This window comes from Entelurus aequoreus, linkage group LG10, assembly GCF_033978785.1.
Source record: "Entelurus aequoreus isolate RoL-2023_Sb linkage group LG10, RoL_Eaeq_v1.1, whole genome shotgun sequence".
Taxonomy (NCBI): domain Eukaryota; kingdom Metazoa; phylum Chordata; class Actinopteri; order Syngnathiformes; family Syngnathidae; genus Entelurus; species Entelurus aequoreus.
The window spans coordinates 14,573,629-14,594,293 of NC_084740.1; the positions used below are offsets into that span (position 1 = coordinate 14,573,629).

The window sequence follows — 20,665 nt, forward strand, 5'->3', positions numbered from 1 at the left end:
TTGTCTCGCTAATGCCAATGTTTTTCCTTGTCCTGCCAGAGAGCTTTGGGTGTGTTGAGCACCGTCCTCCCACAGTCCTCCGAGGCTGTTAATCATGTGGTTCAGCGACATGTGGCAAAGACTGTGCGGCGGCTGCTGAAGGTACTTCACTGTACACACAACCATGCTCAGTTTATTGTGACATATTGTATGCCTAAGGTGGTAGGTACAGTACTTGAAGTGCACTCAACGCACACTGTCACAGTTTTCAGGTATACCGTTACATTTTCAATCAATTCCAAAACACACACTGACACACTATTTTCTCAGATTTAAAAAGAAGTAATGGAAATAGAAAACAATTTATTTGATATAACCATTATAAACATTTTCAAATTGTAAAACAGTCATACAAGTGTAAATAGATGTCAACTGCTTTTTAATATTAAAACATCAAATCAAAAAGTGTAATTGTTACCAGACTGTAGTGTGAAGCCAGAAAAAGACACCACCCCTTATTTCGCACAATAATAATAATAATAATGCATTCGATTTTATATTGCGCTTTTCTATTATTAGATACTGTGGTTCTGTTTTGCTTGGTTGTTCAACTTCATGCAACATAATCAAGGAGTGGAAAAGGAGGATACTAACAATGGGTGGGCGACTCTAGGAATTTTGGTAATGATCCGATGGCAAGTTAAAACAAAGCAGTATTGCCGATAGTGATAAAGGGTTGTCCCAATACAAGTATTTTAATACTAGTACCACAATATAAAGTGATACTTTTTGATACTTATCGATACATTTCAAAATAAAGGGGATCACAAAAAATGTCATTAGTTGCTTAATTTGAACAGAAAATCTTACGATGCATTAAAAATATGTTTCTTGTTGAAATCAAAGATCAATTTTAGAAGATTGTAAATACAATTTAAGGCATAAACACAATGGGCTTTTCTTATTGCACTCAAAGCACAAATTACAATTCATCATATTACATATAGCCTGCCCTAATGTAGAATTAGGTTAGAATCGAATATAAAGCTTTATTGACATTATATTAAATGCTTCATGATTTATGATTGCCACTATTGGGCTGTGCTTTGAGACAAATACAATTATTAGTGAATACTAAAAACAATACAATGGCTAAAACTACACAGATAAGACATGTAGCAGATAAAACACATATTCCATCCATTTTCTACCGCTTGTCCCTTTCGGGGTTGCCGGGGGTGCTGGAGCCTATCTCAGCTGCATTCGGGCGGAAGGCAGGGTACACCCTGGACAAGTCGCCTCGTCGTTAAAGATAAAACATAAATTGTAGGAATTTGTTAAAAACATTCAGTCAATTTACTTGCATTAGTTTGCGCTACGTGAGTGGTTTTGACTTCGCTAGTAATTGGCAACAGGCCAACCAGCTGTATGCACGTCTACGTATCTAAGCATGCACAACAGTTAATTACATGTTTACCTGTCACTTTTTACTCCTTGTGCAGTTTGTTATCTAAACAATCGCTCAAAATCCTTGACCGAAAACCACAACACCACCATCACTGTTTAGTTCTCCAAAAATATAGATTGTTAAATTTAGCTAACATTCAAAGATTAGCATCAATACGAATGGCCCATCGAATCCTAAATAACACTGCACCAGCGCCACTTAAGCACTTTGTCCAGTTTACATCTGCTGTGACAACTAGAAGCACACGAGCCTCCACCAGGGGGCAGTGTAGCGTACCCAGATGTAAAACATATTTTGCACAATCAGCCTTTTCATATAAAGCAATAAAGGAATGGAACGACCTCACAACAAACTTGAAAAGTCTAACAGATTACTCTTCATTCACAATTGAAGTTAAAAAGTGGCTTTGGAGCAATCAAAGCTGCTCACACGGTCACTAAGGTGGGCACTATGATTGACACATCAACTAAATGTGTATTATATTTATCCATGAGAGCATTTTTGTTGTAAATTGTGAGGTGTGTCTGTTAAAATCATGGTTGTTTTTACAAATGATGACGGATGTGAACAAGAGCATGTATTGTCTTTTTGTGATGATGTAAATGAAATGTGGTTGTATTGTAGATTAAGTATGTGTCAATGAAAGGGCATTTTATGACTTTTCTTAATTTGATTACATTCTATAGTATGATTTTATTGTCATAATTTTATTGCATGATTTTTGTATCCCTTTAATTTATGTAGCCAGGGACTGCAGATGGAAATTAGCTATTTAGCTACAATCTGGTACAGAACATATCTGTCTTTGAGCTTAATGTTTCTGTGCATTGTCCCTTCATATAAAGACTAAACCAAACTAAATATTTACCTAAGTTTGAAGCAAAGATTGTAATATTTTAATGCCACCTTTGGTGAGGCATGTTTTAAAGCAGCGCTTGCAGCGCGGCGCTTCCATGTTTAGACTGTCACCTTTATCGTTAAAATTCTGAAGCCAAAATACCTCCATATTGCGCTTCATGCATTCTCTTTATCAACCTGTACAATTGCAGTTATTTGCCATTTTTCCTCTCCCTATTGTATCTGCTTGTATGTGCTCTGTGTGTGCGTGTTGACACAATCAACATGTGTCTCGGCTCTGTTTGTCACCGCCGCACAGCAGCATACCGATGCCAAAAAAGTATGTGTATTTTTCACTGGTTGTAAAGTACCTTTTTCAATTCATTAGTACTGCGGTACTTTGGTACTACCTATGTACCGTACAACCCTATAGTGATACCAAAACGTATATTTTGACTTGAAATGTCATAGTGGAAAATGTATTTCATAAATGTTTGTTCTAAGCACCTTTTTGACGATAAGTAGCCTACTGAAAGGGTGAAAATAAAGTATGTTGGAAAAAAAAAGAAAAATAATTATTTCCACAAGCATATTGTGTGTGTTGTTTTTTTAACAAAATACCATTGTATTTCTTCCTTTCTCTTAAATGTAGCACTATTTCAACTCAGATATCTTTATATGACTATTGAGTCTATATACTGTATAGTCCATATACAGTATATATGTATATATATTTGTTCCCATAAAAATTCCGTTAAAAATTAAGTAAAAAAAAAAAATGAAAACACATGTCCTAATCGTGTGACTATGACAACACAAGAAAAATATTTTATAACAAATAAACATGTTTTATAACTAAATGCAACTATTAAAAAAACTATTAGTATAACATGTATTTAAAAAAATCCCTTATCACATTCAGTTGCACACAATTATTTATGGATTAAGTTACAAGTGCAAAATAACAAAAATCCAACAATGTAACCACAATTTAGGGAGAGAGCGAGGGAGAGAAAGAGCGAGGGCTTCAGTCGGAAACACTTGCATGAACTACTGTTTACAGTTTTTTCCATTTGCTTAAACACAATTTTACTAACTGTGTGTCTTTTTTCAAAATGATTTACACACTTTTCCAAACACAACATTACATTTTCTTAATCCCTAGATTATTTGCAAAATAACACACTTCGGTCAAAACATATGCCCGTTCATCAAAATGAAGCAAGCATTTGTAAAAATGCAGTTTTATTGTCATCTCACTCACACATACTTCAAATGATAAGACACTATTGGAGAGTTACCCAGAACAGTGATGCATACAAAACACATTTATAAAAACCCCTATTTTACTCTAAGAAATCACATGTTTGGGGCATGTTTCTTGACCTTTTTTGTATATGTGATGAATGATTACTGTAACTTGACAAAATATATTGACAAATCCATAGCAATCATCATTGTGTACTTTGAAGTGGGCCTATATGTAAGGGAAAAAAAAAGAGAAAGTAAAAATATCCTGTAATCTTTTCAAGAACTGCTCAACAATGATGCTGCAAACTGCAAATATGTATTTTGACCACAGTCAGGTAAAGTAACATATCACAGTAGTCATCAATGATATGCAGTACAAATTAAAATCTGAGTTTGAAAAAAAATCTGGAGATAAAAATTACAAATGGAAAAAAGTGTATAGCTGTAGCACCCATTTGATAGCTGTATTTTCAATGTATCACCTGTGTGTCTTTACACCTGGTGGATGTGATTATCCAATGTGTTCAATTGTGTGGTCGTTGGCAAGCCAGCATTTTGGATTGACCAGGAACTAACTTCACAATCCTTATCTTTGTGTAAGGTGTAAAGATGTGTGTATCACAATCCTAGTGTGTGTGTAAAGTGTGAAAATGTGGGTATCACAATCCTTATCTGTGTGCAAGATGGGAAGGTGTGTGTAAAGCATTGTGTGTAATATTTCGCAAAAACTGTGAAGCAGAGTCTATGCCTGATTTTAGGCACATCTGCACAGTGGTTCTGTTTACTGTGTGTAGACTTTTGTTAACTGTGTGAAAATGTAAGATTTAGTGTGTAAGCAATTGGAAAAAACTGTAAGGAAAGTGAGTATTTTTTCTGGACATACAGATGAGTAACTGCAACAAAAGTATCGACCCCACCACGTGAGTATAGATCTGATACCAAAACCCTCTTCGGTATAGATAATATCGATGTTTAAATTTATACGCCCAACCCTAACACAAACATTAGCATCACAAGCATAGCTATGTGAGCCACAGTGCTAACATTAATTATATTTTAACATCAACATCATGCCAGGTCAGCATATTGGCTGGAGTAAAAAAAACAAAAAAGGTTGCAGAAATGTCTTTTTTCTTTTTCTATGTAATAATGTAATAATCTTACCCACAACATTATTTAGTTTGAAGAACATTTAGTCAGGTGAAACACAATCACTGCAGTCAGTATCCAATGAACTGTTCATTTTTATTTCTTTCAATAAAAAAGTAGATTTTTTTATATGGATTACCTTGCTCATATCACGGCTTTACTGTGGTTGTACTCTCCAGATCTGCGCTGACATTAGTGTTGTTGAGTCCCCAAGGACGCCTTTATTAAGTTCAAAAACATGCTGTCTCTCAATATTTGTTGAATATACTCTTGTTTCTTGACTGGTTGCCAGAGAACAGAATCGACTGCCACTAAATACGCTATAAAGATTCTGGCGGTGTGCACGGCTGCCAGCCACTCGGCCCGGCGGGAGTTGGTGAAGTCTGACAGAAGTAAGGCACGATTGACAGGCTCCAAATACTTTTCACATGAATGCGTTCATCTTGACCTTGTATGCAGAATACATGTTTCTGTTCATTGCACGTACTGCACGTCTTCATGTATTTGAACACTCATTGTCTTCCTATTTGCTTTTTGTTTATCGCAGCACTATCCGTTTTCCGTCATTTGCTGAGCGCAAGCTGTGATGAGATGGTGTCAGGAAATGCAGCCCTGTGCCTGGCCCATTGCCTCGAGTTGAAGGATATTGCCAGCAACCTGCTGGGCACTGATATCGTACTTCAGCTGCTTCGCCACGCTGCAGGGGATGCTAAGAGGACAGCCGTGCAGAAAAATGCAGCAATTGCTCTGGGGAAGCTATGTCAATCGGAGCCCAGGTGCCCTCTCACCGCATCTATAGAGCACATGTTGTTGATTACATGCTAGGAAATGGCCTAAAGCAAGAACTGGCACATTAGATGGAAGAGTGACAATGATGTTTGCGGATAAACAACTGAATCATGTTAAACCATCCATCCATCTTCTTCCGCTTATCCGAGGTCGGGTCGCGGGGGCAGCAGCCTAAGCAGGGAAACCCAGACTTCCCTCTCCCCAGCCACTTCGTTCAGCTCTTCCCGGGGGATCCCGAGGCGTTCCCAGGCCAGCCGGGAGACATAGTCTTCCCAACGTGTCCTGGGTCTTCCCCGTGGCCTCCTACCGGTCGGACGTGCCCTAAACACCTCCCTAGGGAGGCGTTCGGGTGGCATCCTGACCAGATGCCCGAACCACCTCAACTGGCTCCTCTCGATGTGGAGAAGCAGCGGGTTTACTTTGAGCTCCCCCCGGATGGCAGAGCTTCTGACCCTATCTCTAAGGGAGAGCCCCGACACCCGGCGGAGGAAACTCATTTCGGCCGCTTGTACCCGTGATCTTGTCCTTTCGGTCATAACCCAAAGCTCATGACCATAGGTGAGGATGGGAACGTAGATAGACCGGTAAATTGAGAGCTTTGTCTTCTGGCTCAGCTCCTTCTTCACCACAACGGATCGATACAGCGTCCGCATTACTGAAGACGCCGCACCGATCCGCCTGTCGATCTCACGATCCACTCTTCCCTCACTCGTGAACAAGACTCCAAGGTACTTGAACTCCTCCACTTGGGGCAGGGTCTCCTCCGCAACCCGGAGATGGCACTCCACCCTTGTCCGGGCGAGAACCATGGACTCGGACTTGAAGGTGCTGATTCTCATCCCAGTCGCTTCACACTCAGCTGCGAAACGATCCAGCGAGAGCTGACGATCCTGGCCAGATGAAGCCATCAGGACCACATCATCCGCAAAAAGCAGAGACCTAATCCTGCAGCTACCAAACCAAAATAAAACGTTACAGTAATCGAGACGAGATGTAACGAACGCATGGATAATGATCTCAGCATCGCTTGTGGACAAAATGGGACGAATTTTAGCGATATTACGGAGATGAAAGAAGGCCGTTTTAGTAACACTCTTAATGTGCGACTCAAACGAGAGAGTTGGGTCGAAGATAATACCCAGATTCTTTACAGAGTCACCTTGTTTAATTGTTTGGTTGTCAAATGTTAAGGTGGTATTATTAAATAGATGTCGGTGTTGATCAGGACCGATAATCAGCATTTCCGTTTTCTTAGCGTTGAGTTGCAAAAAGTTAGCGGACATCCATTGTTTAATTTCATTAAGACACGCCTCCAGCTGACTACAATCCGGCGTGTTGGTCAGCTTTAGGGGCATGTAGAGTTGGGTGTCATCAGCATAACAGTGAAAGCTAACACCGTATTTGCGTATGATGTCACCTAGCGGCAGCATGTAAATACTAAAGAGTGCAGGGCCAAGAACCGAACCCTGGGGAACTCCGCACGTTACCTTAACATAGTCCGAGGTCACATTGTTATGGGAGACACACTGCATCCTGTCAGTAAGATAAGAGTTAAACCAAGACAAGGCTAAGTCTGTCATCCCAATACGCGTTTTGATACGCTCTAATAAAATATTATGATCAACAGTATCGAAAGCGGCGCTAAGATCAAGAAGCAGCAACATAGATGAAGCATCAGAATCCATCGTTAGCAATAGATCATTAGTCATTTTTGCGAGGGCTGTCTCCGTAGAGTGATTTGCCCTGAAACCGGATTGAAAAGGTTCACAGAGATTGTTAGACGCTAAGTGTTCATTAAGCTGCTGTGCTACAATTTTTTCGAGGATTTTCGAGATAAACGGAAGGTGGGACACCGGCCGGTAGTTTACCAGGAGATCAGGATCGAGGTTAGGTCTTTTGAGTAGAGGATGAATAACCGCTTTTTTGAATGCTAGGGGAACAGTGCCAGAGGAAAGTGATAAGTTTATAATATTTAATACTGATGGACATAATAATACAAAAAGCTCCTTGATAAGTTTCCCAGGAATTGGGTCAAGTAAACATGTTGTTTGTTTTGTCCCATTTACACATTTTGACAATTCCTCCAATGTTATTTCATCAAAGAGAGAGAAACTATTTTGGAGGGCGGTATCCATCGTATATACAGTCGTATTTGTGTTAATAGAACCCAGTTGTAGCTGAGATGCATTGTCTTTAATCTCTTTTCTAATGACTTCAATTTTCTTATTAAAGAAATTCATGAAGTCATCTGCTGAGTGGGTGGAGCTACTGGGAGGAGTCCCTTGTTGGGTTAGCGATGCTACTGTACTAAACAGAAATTTAGGATCATTTTTGTTGAGGTGGATGAGATTTGAGTAATATTTAGCTTTAGCTGAGGTAAGCATGCGTTTATAAGTTATTAAACTGTCACACCATGCTTGATGGAAAACCTCAAGTTTAGTCGCACGCCATTTGCGTTCCAGCTTTCTACATGATAATTCTGGGCTTTAGTTTCTTCTGTAAACCATGGGGTACGCCTTTTAGGGGCCCTTTTTAGCTTTAGCGGTGCTACACTATCAATGGTGTACCCCAGGGCGTCATTAAAGTTGTTAGTGAGGTTATCAATAGAGCCCACATAATTTGGGAATGGTGCCATTACCGAAGGCAGTAGGTCAGTAAGAGTCGTCGTTGTGGTAGCCTTAATGTTGCGGCTGCTATAGTAGTTATTATTATTATTATTAGTTTGTTGACAATGAGTCAGAACTTCGAATTGTATAAGGTAATGGTCGGACATTACTTTAGTGTACGGGAGTATCGTAACTTTAGAGGTGGTGACACCCCTGACAAGCACTAGATCTATCGTTTTACCGTTGCGATGCGTGGGTTCATTTATTATTTGTGTAAGACCACAGCTATCAATTATAGTCTGGAGCGCCACGCATGGAGGGTCCGATGGGGTATTCATATGGATATTAAAGTCCCCCATTATGATTATATTGTCGGCGTGCGTCACTAGATCGGCAACAAACTCTGAGAATTCACTGATGAAGTCCGAATAGGGCCCAGGGGGGCGGTAGATAACAGCCAGGTGGAGAGGCAGCGGTGTGACAAACCTCAAAGTGAGCACCTCAAACGAGTTATATTTATTATTTAGGTTAGGTGTAAGATTATAGTTTTCATTGTATATTAGTGCGACACCCCCTCCCCTTTTAAGAGGTCTGGCAACATGTGTATTGGTATAGCCAGGAGGAGATGCTTCATTTAGCGCAAAAAAATCGTCTGGTTTGAGCCAGGTCTCGGCGAGACCAACGACGTCAAGTTTGTTGTCTCTAATGACTTCATTAACTAATAGCGTTTTGGAAGATAATGATCTTATGTTTAAAAAGCCCATATTATAGGTAGTGGGCTGTTTTGAGGATTGTTTGTTGAAATTATCCGAAGTAGCAATATTAATAATGTTGCGTTTATTATGCGTATTGCACTTTAAATAGTTTCGACCATATCTAGGAATTGATACGACGGGGATATTCAGATTGTTTGCTTGATGTTGCGATAAACTGAACGCATTATAGTTAGCTACCTCGGTACAATGTATGTATGCCTCTGACACGGTCACAAAAGAAAAAACATTATGTGAGTTGTGTTTTATTCTAAGAGAATTGCTATGTGTGCAGATATTATCCAGCCTGACGCCGGCTAGTTCTAGTTTAAATAATAATAATAATAATAATAATAATACCTGGGATTTATATAGCGCTTTTCTAAGTACTCAAAGTCGCTTTACATGTTAAAAACCCATCATTCATTCACACCTAAATGGCTTCTTACCCGGAGACTCCACGTTTCTTTGGTTAGCTTTTCTCTTTGTTGTTAGCCCAGCTCGGCATCCCCGCTTCTGCTTCCGCTCGCACCGCCTATGTCGTCTCCATTGGCGGTCACCGCTAGCACTTGACTCCGCTGCTACAAAGGCCGCTCGATGTAGCCCACGAAGTATTCCCATGCTAGCGAGGAGGTCCACCGTACATGCATCTTTCAGTCTATAACGACCCGATCCATCCACATCCAGAATTGTCTGTCGGTCATATGTGATCACAGAGTGTTCACGCTTTGAGCCAGCCATGAAATTGACAGAAATGACGGGTGTTTTTTGCCAAATCGCTCTACACTCCCAAGAGCGTTAGCAGAGCCGCTGCATTCTCATGCGCCGCCATTTTGTCCTCAAAATTTTCTCAAAATCTGGTATTGGTCTATCTGCTAATCTACTGTTAATAGCTAGTTACTTTATGTTGTAATATGGTTTTATCTACACTTCTGTTACATTGTAATATGCATGTATTTTTCTGTTGTTCAGATATTTCACATCAGTTGTGGGTGATACTACAAATTTGGGTAACGATCCAATACCAAGTAGTTACAGGGGCAGAATTGGTTATTCAATGCCGATACTGATTCTTCAAATTTTCAAGGTCAATGAATGATTAGTTTTTGATCATTTTTATAATCAGACAAAAACGGAGATTTACGATGTAACAATATCAATTCAATATGTCGATTATTTCCTTATTCCCTTTTAGTACATATTTCAAGCAAACTACTATAGGCTCTGATTTAAATATTTATTTTTTTGCTTCGAAAGCCCTCTTGTGTCCAGGAACTTATTTCCATTTACTGATTGACCATATACTGATACTATACTTGCTATCGCTACTGTTGATATTTGTATTGGTCCACCCACTTTTGTTTACATCCCAGAATTCTATCTACGCAGCTAGCATGTACTACGGTGTTTAGTGTAGCATGTTAACCTATTCCTCCTCCTCCACTGATAATATTACTTGTAAAAAACGTAGTAGTAGCAACATTGCGTTGTGGATGTAGACGTTTGCTCATCGCTGTCAAGTTTGCGGGACACAGCAAAAATGTGTCATCAACATGCGTTATCACCAGTGTTTGTAACGCTGTTACTTTTAATAGTAACGAGTAATCTAGTTAATTACTTTTATGTCCATTACAACGCCGTTAGCGATAGCTTGATGTAACTAGGCACACTACTTTGATGTGGTTTTATGTCAAGGACAAGACGGCGCCATAAGTGCAGCAAGTTCTATGCAGGCGATATCGTTTTTACTTTGGAAAGCAGCAAGCAGCATCGCAGCATTGATATCGAATCGGAAGACGCAACATCATAGTGACAAAGCAGACAACAACATACGCACAAGTACACAATGGGAATAATCATGAACAACAAATCAATGATGGAAGTGACAAACTTGCCATCCAAACAATACACCGTTGTTAACAATAATGTGTGACAGCCATGGAAACACATTCAATCTCAAAAGAACTGGCTGCTAACTTCTAAAACTAACAAACAAGGAGCTGAAACCTTCATTGACGTCACATGGCACAAGGCAACAGGCCCCGTCTTTAAAAAAAAAAAAAAAAACACCCACTCACACTGTCCTCTCTTATGAAACGTCTCTCAGCTATATGCCAGATATTTGATTTTTTTTTTTTTTAAGTAAGGTATTATTTACTTACCTTAGTAATTATCCATCCATCCGTCCATTTTCTACCGCTTGTCCCTTTCGGGGTCGCGGGGAGCCTATCTCAGCTGCTTTCGGGCGGAAGGCGGGGTACACCCTGGACAAGTCGCCACCTCATCACAGGGCCAACACAGATAGACAGACAACATTCACACTCACATTCACACACTAGGGCCAATTTTAGTGTTGCCAATCAACCTATCCCCAGGTGCATGTTATTTACTTTCCTTAGTAATTAAATTACATTTATTAAAGAGTAATTAAGTTAGTAATTATTTAACTTTTTTGGTAAAGTAATGATTAATTAATTACTTTTTAAAAGTAATTTTCAGAATACTAGTTATCACGAGGCCCTGTGATGAGGTGGCGACTTGTCCAGGGTGTACCCCGCCTTCCGCCCGAAAGCAGCCGAGGTAGGCTCCAGCACCCCCCGTGACCCCAAAAGGGACAAGCGGTAGAAAATAGATGGATGGATGGTTATCACGATATGACAACTTCTATCGTTTATATAATTGATGTCTAAATCGCGCATTCTCTGCTGGTTTTAGGCAAATAGTGCACTCTGTTTCACTTCATCATAGCACATGCAGGCACACAAACTGAGAGATGAAGTGAATTATATTTTATATAGCGCTTTTCTCTAGTGACTCAAATCAATATCTAAGTTACATTTAAACCAGTGTGGGTGGCACTGGGAGCAGGTGGGTAAAGTGTCTTTCCCAAGGACACAACGGCAGTGACTAGGATGGCGGAAGTGGGAATCGAACCTGGAACCCTCAAGTTGCTGGCACGGCCACTCTACCAACCGAGCTATACCGCCTGATAGCTATAGATAGGAAAAGAAGTACAAGGCGTCAGAGAATGAAGGTGTTTCGACTGTTAGACGCCTAAGAGCATTTGAAAACAAGGCGGCAAGTCATATTAGGTCGATTAGCCTTCTCATTTCCAGTTCCTCTCCTTGCTAATTAGACCCAGTGTTGCGTAAAGAAAAAAATGATCGAGGACATGCTTTATGACATGATGATATGTGACTGCTGGAAGTCATTTTCCTGTGTGTATTGTTTGAACTATTTATTCTTCAAGGTTGAAGATTGAGAAAATGATAACACTTTTTTTTTTCTTATTGTCAGACATGTGAGCAAACTTCGAGACCTCCACGGCTTTGAGATCCTGCACTCTTGTATGAAGCTCGTCGAATAATGATGTGAGAATCAATTTTTTGTAACTACATATTGCATTATTTCATAAACATTCATAATGCCCTTGAATGACCTTGTTTCTCAAACCCATGTGGATATAACTAATTAGCATGAAGATGCAGCGACGGTGGCACCAGTTCACTCAGTCTTAACCATATTAACGTGATTAATCATTTCCAATACCACACCTGTCATAATGTAAATAATTGTGTTGAATTTGGTTACATAAATCCAGGTTTGTCCTGAATATGTCAACAGTATGGCAATTGTAACAATGTGAATGAGCGATGCTGGCTAAGCTAAAGCAACACACATGAATAATAACAGTGAAAGTGTAACACGCATATATATGTATGTATATATATATGTATATATATATGTATATATATGTATATGTGAATGTGTGTACCCCGCATTCTGCCTGAATGCAGCTGGGATAGGCTCCAGCACCCCCAGCGACAAGCGGTAGAGAAATGGATGGATATATATATATACTGTATATGTATGTATATATATATATATATATATATATATATATATATATATATATATATATATATATATATAAATATATATATGTATAAGTTTAAGTTTAGGTTTTTAGTAGAGATGTCCGATAATATCGGCCAATAAATGCTTTAAAATGTAATATCGGAAATTATCGGTATCGGTTTCAAAAAATAAAATGTATGACTTATTAAAACGCCGCTGTACGGAGTGGTACACGGACGTAGGGAGAAGTACAGAGCGCCATAAACCTTAAAGGCACTGCCTTTGCGTGCCGGCCCAATCACATAATATCTACGGCTTTTCACACACACAAGTGAATGCAATACATACTTGGTCAACAGCCATGCAGGTCACACTGAGATTGGCCGTATAAACAACTTAAACACTGTTACAAATATGCGCCACACTGTGAACCCACACCAACCCACACCAAACAAGAACAATCGCACCGTAACACAACATAAACACAACAGAACAAATACCCAGAACCCCTTGCAGCACTAACTCTTCCGGGACGCTACAATATGCACCCCCCGCTACCCCATACCCCCCACCTCAACCCAGCCCCCCCCCCCCCCCCCCCCAACCTCGCCCACATCAACCTCCTCATGCTCTCATGTCCTCATGTCCCAAATTCCAAGCTGCTGTTTTGAGGCATGTTAAAAAATATAATGCACTTTGTGACTTCAATAATAAATATGACAGTGCCATGTTTGCATTTTTTTCCATAACTTGAGTTGATTTATTTTGGAAAACCTTGTTACATTGTTTAATGCATCCAGCGAGGCATCACAACAAAATGTGTTAATTCCACGACTGTATATATCGGTATCGGTTGATATCGGAATCGGTAAATAAGACTTGGACAATATCGGAATATCGGATATCGGCAAAAAAGCCATTATCGGACATTTCTAGTTTGTAGTGTTCTTTAACATTCTACAGATGTTTGCTCTTTTGACACCTAAGTCAAGTGATTTTTATGAATAATTGATCCCTTTTCTTTATTGCACTTGTGTTAATAATCTTAAATTAAACAAATGTGCTTGCGAGAGTTGCAGATAAAAGTAAAGTCCCCTACTGCAAAATAAAAAAATGGATTCCTATGTCGAAACACCAGAGAGCTGGACTCTTTGTGTTTGACAACAAAACCAACCCGCTTGGGGAAGGTCAGTGCTTGACTGCTGAAAGCTAAATATTTACACCCGCTATTTGGATATGTGCGACTGCTGTCGGGATAAATATTGGCTGTTTTCGCTGCCCAGGACAAGACAACATTGTGAAAAGTAGGAATGCAGAGAATTGTCCAAGAAAATATATTTTGGAAAAAATGACATCATTGAAGCAAATGCACCCTATTTTATTATATCTACATTTATTTTGTTAGAACTTTAAATTAACCTAAGTATATTAACTTCTGCCCAATTGTAGCTGAGATAGGCTCCAGCACTCCCCCCACAACCCCGAACGGGATAAGCGGTAGAAAATGGATGGATGGATGGATATCAACGTAAAGGCTTCAATTACCATACCATACCAACTTTATTTATAAAGCCCTTTAAAAACAACAACAGTTGAAGAACAAAGGGCTGTACACCACAAAGAAATACAGGCAAAGGACATTCTAAAAAATAACATTTAGAATAGAGGTAAAATACACACACACACACATACACACATATATATACATATGTATATATCAGTGACGTGCGGTGAGGTTCATGGCTGGTGAGGCACTGACTTCATCACAGTCAGATTTGCAAACATATGAACCCTAAAGAGTATCTTATTCACCATTTGATTGGCAGCAGTTAACGGGTTATGTTTAAAAGCTCATACCAGCATTCTTCCCTGCTTGGCACTCAGCATCAAGGGTTGGAATTGGGGGTTAAATCACCAAAAATTATTCCTGAGCGTGGCGCTGCTGCTGCCCACTGCTCCCCTCACCTCCCAGGGGGTGAACAAGGGGATGGGTCAAATGCAGAGGACAAATTTCATTACACCTAGTGTGTGTGTGACAATCATTGGTAATTTAACTTATATTGAACTTAACTTTAATTTTACACATACAAACTGTAGCACACAAAAAAGCACATTTAATAAAAAAAACGTTATTATGGTCTTACCTTTACTTATAAATGAAGTCCATGCGCCGCTGTTGTGCTGGATAATGCACCCCCGCCGTAGAATGCACCCCCTGACGGGAGTGTTATATCAACTACAGCCCACATTTAAACATTCCACGTGCAAGATTGAATCTATTTAAACAAAAGTTATTTAATAAGAAGCCAAAAAGTGCAAAAACAATAATGTTCATGTTGGAGGCGTTGTGAATGACTGAAATATAAAATCCGTGCTGCAGTCTGCAGGTGTACCTAATGTTGTGGCCCAGCAGTCATTCACAACTCCTCCAACACGAACATTATTGTTTTTGCACTTTTTGGCTTCTTATTAAATAACTTTTTTAAATAGATTCAATCTTGCACGTGGAAAGTTTAAGTGTGGGCTTTAGTTGATATAACTCTCCCGTCAGGGGGTGCATTCTACGGCGGAGGTGCATTATCCACCAGGAGGCGGGATTACTGCGAGCCTCAGTCAGTGCGTCTTTGCAGCAGTTTTATGATTGCTCAGCACAAGAAATACGTTACATACATACAGTTGTTGACAAAATACACTGTACATTATATACCTCAGCTAACTAAACTATGGAAATGTATAATATAATTCATATAGCAATACGGTCTCACTGCACAGCAGGCCAGCAGTTAGCCGAGTCATTGCGCAACCATGGTGAGGCTCAACTCAGAGACGTGCCTCAACTGGCTGCTGATCACCGCAAAGTCTCTTCTCATTATTTGAACGGCAAATGTGAAAATTCAGCGATTTTGAATAAAAATAATCTAAAACTGGTGAAGTTAAATGGAAAATAACTTTATAGCATAATCACTGGATACATATAACAATTTAATTATTTTTATTTTTTTTACATTTTTTTTTCTTTCCATGATGGCAAGTGAGGCCCCGCCTCACCTGCCTCCCCTGACTGCACATCACTGGTATGTATATATATATATATATATATATATATATATATATATATATATATATATATATATATATATATATATATATATATATACAGTATATATATATATATAAATATATATATATATATATATATATATATATATATATATATATATATATATATATATATATATATATATATACAGTATATATATATATATATATATATATATATATATATATATATATATATATATATATATATATATATATATATATACAGTATATATATATATATATATATATATATATATATATATATATACAGTATATATATATATATATATATATATATATATATATATATATATATATATATATATATATATATATATATATATATATATACATGCACATAGACAAAGCAAATACAAATTATTTAGAGAGCAATTTGTTGGATAAAAAGCAGTTAAAAAGTTAAAAACAGTTTAAAGCAGTTCAAAGTCTCATGCTGGGTCAAAAGCCAGTGAGTATAAGTCTCCTATAACACATGCAGCCTATTATTAGCACTGGGTCAAAAACCGCTGTGGTTGTAGGCAACTTCCTGATGTAGTTTTGTATTACTGTATCAGGATCGATTTTATTTTGCTGCATTAGATTAAAAGTGGTCAGCACCCAGCAGCCTTATCTACTATACCTTTGCATGCGCACACCAATGTTGGGTGGACATAGAAAAGCTTATCAACTGAAATACTGTATATCTACCAGTAATTCTGTCCGTTTTTGTTATGGAAGTAACTTTTGCGAATACAAACTATAGAGCGGTGCTATAATGAGTATACTGTGTTGCCCTTGTACTTTTGCTCTTTTCTGCACTAGGGCAAATTAAGATCTCTGTACCAACCCCTATTTGAGCAGCAAAGATGAATATCAGGCGGGCCTATTATGTTGCAGTCCCATCTGCATTGTTTCCTAAACAGATAGCTGTCAGGCTAACGATGCTTAGTTTTTTACATGTATAACCACATGTTTTAAACCAAAGTGCTTCCAATATGGTGGAGTGTGTCTAGGGAATTTTTTGTTCATTTATCCAGGAGAACCATTGTAAGGTCAGAAGCTGGCTCCCACGCCAAACTTCAACTTCCTAAACCGTTCCCGAAAAAGTTAGAAGCAGATGATTGTCCAAAATGTCCAGGCTTTTTTAACGATGTGTAGTGAAGCCTGCCATTTTAAAAATGTTTTAACAAAGTTGTTCACACAGTGCTGTATGTGAATACTTTTGTCCAGAATAATATACGAATCTACTCAACCACCACAAATGAAAGGATGGTCCTGAAAACCAAAAGGGTGGCTTGAGAAAAATGACTGTTGAGAAACCAAAAAGGATGTGTGTGTGTGTGCTTGTTTGTGTGCGTTTGCGTGTGTGTTGACAGTGTGAGAGTGGAAATCAGGTAAGGTGAAAGTGAATAGTGCAAATCAGTAAAACCAGAGAAAAGGTGATTACAAGCAGCCTCATTCCGCTAGATAATTGGATCTGACGTTCACATCCAAGTCCTTAAGCACATAATTGGACAGCAAGAATCTTTATGGAAATAGAAATGGAAGGGTATTGATCTCGGCATTAACAATGGTTTGGTTTGAACATCTGCCCATCCATTTTTTAACGCTTGTCCCTCTCGGGTTACTGGTGTGCCGGAGCCTATACCAGGGTACACCCTGGACAAGTGGCCACCTCATAGCTGGGCTGGTTTCCACATGCTTTGACAAAGTTACAGTACATGGAAGTATATCACATGTTTACACTTATACAATTCAACATAGCCAAAATGTTGCCAATTATACCTATTTCTGTGTAACATTGGCTTTGTTTGTCTTCCTCCTTTGTTTTGCATTTTTTAGTATTATTTATACTTTATTAAAATAAAAAATAAAAATGTTCCCATACACAGCCATAACAGGGAGAAACATATATTTTGTAAGCCTATATAACGAATCCCACAATGCATTACCTTAAAATAGGCAACATATGTAAATACAGCATTGTTTTGTCCATCTATCCATTCATTTAAGTTAAAGTTAAAGTACCAATGATTGTCACACACATTAGGTGTGGTGAAATTTGTCCTCTGCATTCGACCCATCACCCTTTATCTCCCCCTGGGAGGTGAGGGGAGCAGTGGGCAGCAGCGGTGCCGCGCCCCGGAATCATTTTTGGTGATTTAACCCCCATTTCCAACCCTTGATGCTGAGTGCCAAGCAGGGAGGTAATGGGTCCCATTTTTATAGTTACTACCGCTTGTCCCTCTCGGGGTTGCAGGGGATGCTGGAGCCTATTCCAGCAGCACTCGGGCGGAAGGCGGGGTACACCCTGGACAAGTCGCCACCTCATCACAGGGCCAACACAGATAGACAGACAACATCCACACTCACATTCACACACTAGGGCCGATTTAGTGTTGCCAATAAACCTGCATTGTTTTGTATCCAATACAATATTTAATTACTTATATTGATAATATTTGACTGAGCAGCCAGGACAAATGTGTGTACCGTTTTAACGCAATGATTTCTATAGTCAAACAAAAGCCAAACAAGCTAAAATTATGTTTTCAGAATGTTTTGCAAGTTAAAGTCTAACAAAAGGTGCAACAGTTGACATTTTTTTCCTGTGACTTTTGAGAAGTATTCTCCATTTGTGGGAAGAAACTCACCTTTTGTTCCACCCACCGAAAACTAAAACAAAAAAAAAACATTTAAAAAATAAGCATACCACCTTCTTTAAACCAAATGTATTCTTTGGCAATGTGATTGTCTTGAAAAGATTTCAAGGAAACAAACCTGAGTGACATGATTTGTTTGTCGCTTTTTGCATTTAGGGCTGGAAAGGAAGATTTGCCAAGGTTGCCAAGGTTACCACGCAAACAAAGGGCTCGACTGAAATTCTGCGCTGAAACATCACTTGAGAGAGAACCCACAGTAACTAACACATGCACCGTCAATTGACTCTTTGACAGTGTACAGATACATCTTCCCTTGCATTTCAATGAATGATTAACAGCACCCCTTGAGCCTAATGTTCATTTGTCCCACAGACACATTAAAGCCCTCACTTTGCTCCACACTGTACATGGTAATGGGCATTTGCAGATAGAAGGTTGGCGCTTTCTGTCCTTATCTCTATCTAATGTACGATAACCTGGTAGCGCAGAGTAATGATGACAAATGATCTCAGGGCAGTAATGAAAAGAGGGAAGCAATAAGTGTCCATTAGCTGCCATGTGATCCATCTTCCAAGGAGAGGAAACATTTTGACCAAGAAAAAGGTCATCTGATGATAGTCTAGAATTTTAAACAAGCCGTCTTGCGGCTTATCCAGGTTTTTAAGGCAGCGGTCTTAAAGAGGGTCCTAATATGTCTAATTATTTCAGCTGATGGTGCTTGTTTTGATGCATTTGGGATCCCCATAATTCTCAAAAGTTTGAAATCAAACCATGGAGGAATAGCGGAACCGGCTGTAAACGAGCCGTTTGGAATTTTAGGATGGCCTACTTTGCCTTATTACATCAGTGGATATCTCCATATAATAATGATTAGGGATGTCCGATAATGGCTTTTTTGTCGATATCCGATATGCCGATATTGTCCAACTCTTAATCACCGATACCAATATCAACCGATACCGATATATACAGTCGTGGAATCAACACATTATTATGCGTAATTTGGACAACCAGGTATGGTGAAGATAAAGAGAGCGTTTTCTATTCAGGCTCCAGTACTCTGGAATGCCCTCCCGGTAACAGTTAGAGATGCCACCTCAGTAGAAGCATTTAAGTCCCATCTTAAAACTAATTTTTATACTCTAGCCTTTAAATAGACCCCCTTCGTAGACCAGTTGATCTGCCGTTTCTTTTCTTCTCTCCTCTGCTCCCCTCTCCCTTGGGAGGGGGAGTTGCACAGGTCCGGTGGCCATGGATGAAGTGCTGGCTGTCCAGAGTCGGGACCCCGGGTGGACCGCTAGCCTGTGCATCGGTTGGGGACATCTCTGGGCTGCTGACCCGTCTCCGCTCGGGACGGTTTCCTGCTGGCCCCACTATGGACTGGACTCTCGCTGATGTGTTGGATCCACTGTGGACTGGACTTTCACAATATTATGTCAGACCCACTCGACATCCATTGCTTTCGGTCTTCCCTAGAAGGTGGGGGGGGAGTTACCCACATATGCGGTCCTCTCCAAGGTTTCTCATAGTCATTCACACCGACGTCCCACTGGGGTGAGTTTTTCCTTGCCCGTATGTGGGCTCTGTACCGAGGATGTCGTTGTGGCTTGTGCAGCCCTTTGAGACACTTGTGATTTAGGGCTATATAAATAATAATAATAATAATAATAATACCTGGGATTTATATAGCGCTTTTCTAAGTACCCAAAGTCGCTTTACATGTTAAAAACGCATCATTCATTCACACCTAAACATTGATTGATGATAAGGTCCTTTTTAAAATAAATAAATAAATAAAATAAGATAAATAAATTAAAAACATTTTCTTGAATAAAAAAGAAAGTAAAACAATATAAAAACAGTTACATAGAAACTAGTAATTAATGAAAATGAGTAAAATTAACTGTTAAAGGTTAGTACTATTAGTGGACCAGCAACACGCACAATCATGTGTGCTTATGGACTGTATCCCTTGCAGACTGTATTGATATATATTGATATATAATGTAGGAACCAGAATATTAATAACACAAAGGGGGACGGAGGTTTTTTGGGTTGATGCACTAATTTTAAGTGTATATTGTGTTTTTTATGTTGATTTAATAAAAAAAACAAAAAAACAAACAAACAAAAAAAACGATACCGATAATAAAAAAAAACATACCGATAATTTCCGATATTACATTTTAAAGCGATATTATCGGACATCCA

At 39.0% G+C, this 20,665-nt stretch overlaps 1 protein-coding gene across 1 annotated transcript in view; it reads left to right on the forward strand.

Annotated features, from left to right (window-relative positions):
* The window catches only part of ttc12 (tetratricopeptide repeat domain 12), an 86,783-nt gene extending 66,869 nt beyond the window's left edge, over positions 1-19,914 (forward strand). Inside the window, exons 18-22 of the mRNA XM_062060186.1 lie at positions 40-141; positions 4,977-5,076; positions 5,232-5,460; positions 12,129-12,202; positions 18,611-19,914. Coding sequence (XP_061916170.1) covers positions 40-141; positions 4,977-5,076; positions 5,232-5,460; positions 12,129-12,198 — 501 coding nt within the window. The 3' untranslated portion in view covers positions 12,199-12,202; positions 18,611-19,914. The remainder of the gene's footprint in view (positions 1-39; positions 142-4,976; positions 5,077-5,231; positions 5,461-12,128; positions 12,203-18,610) is intronic.
* The last annotated feature ends 751 nt before the right edge of the window (positions 19,915-20,665 follow it).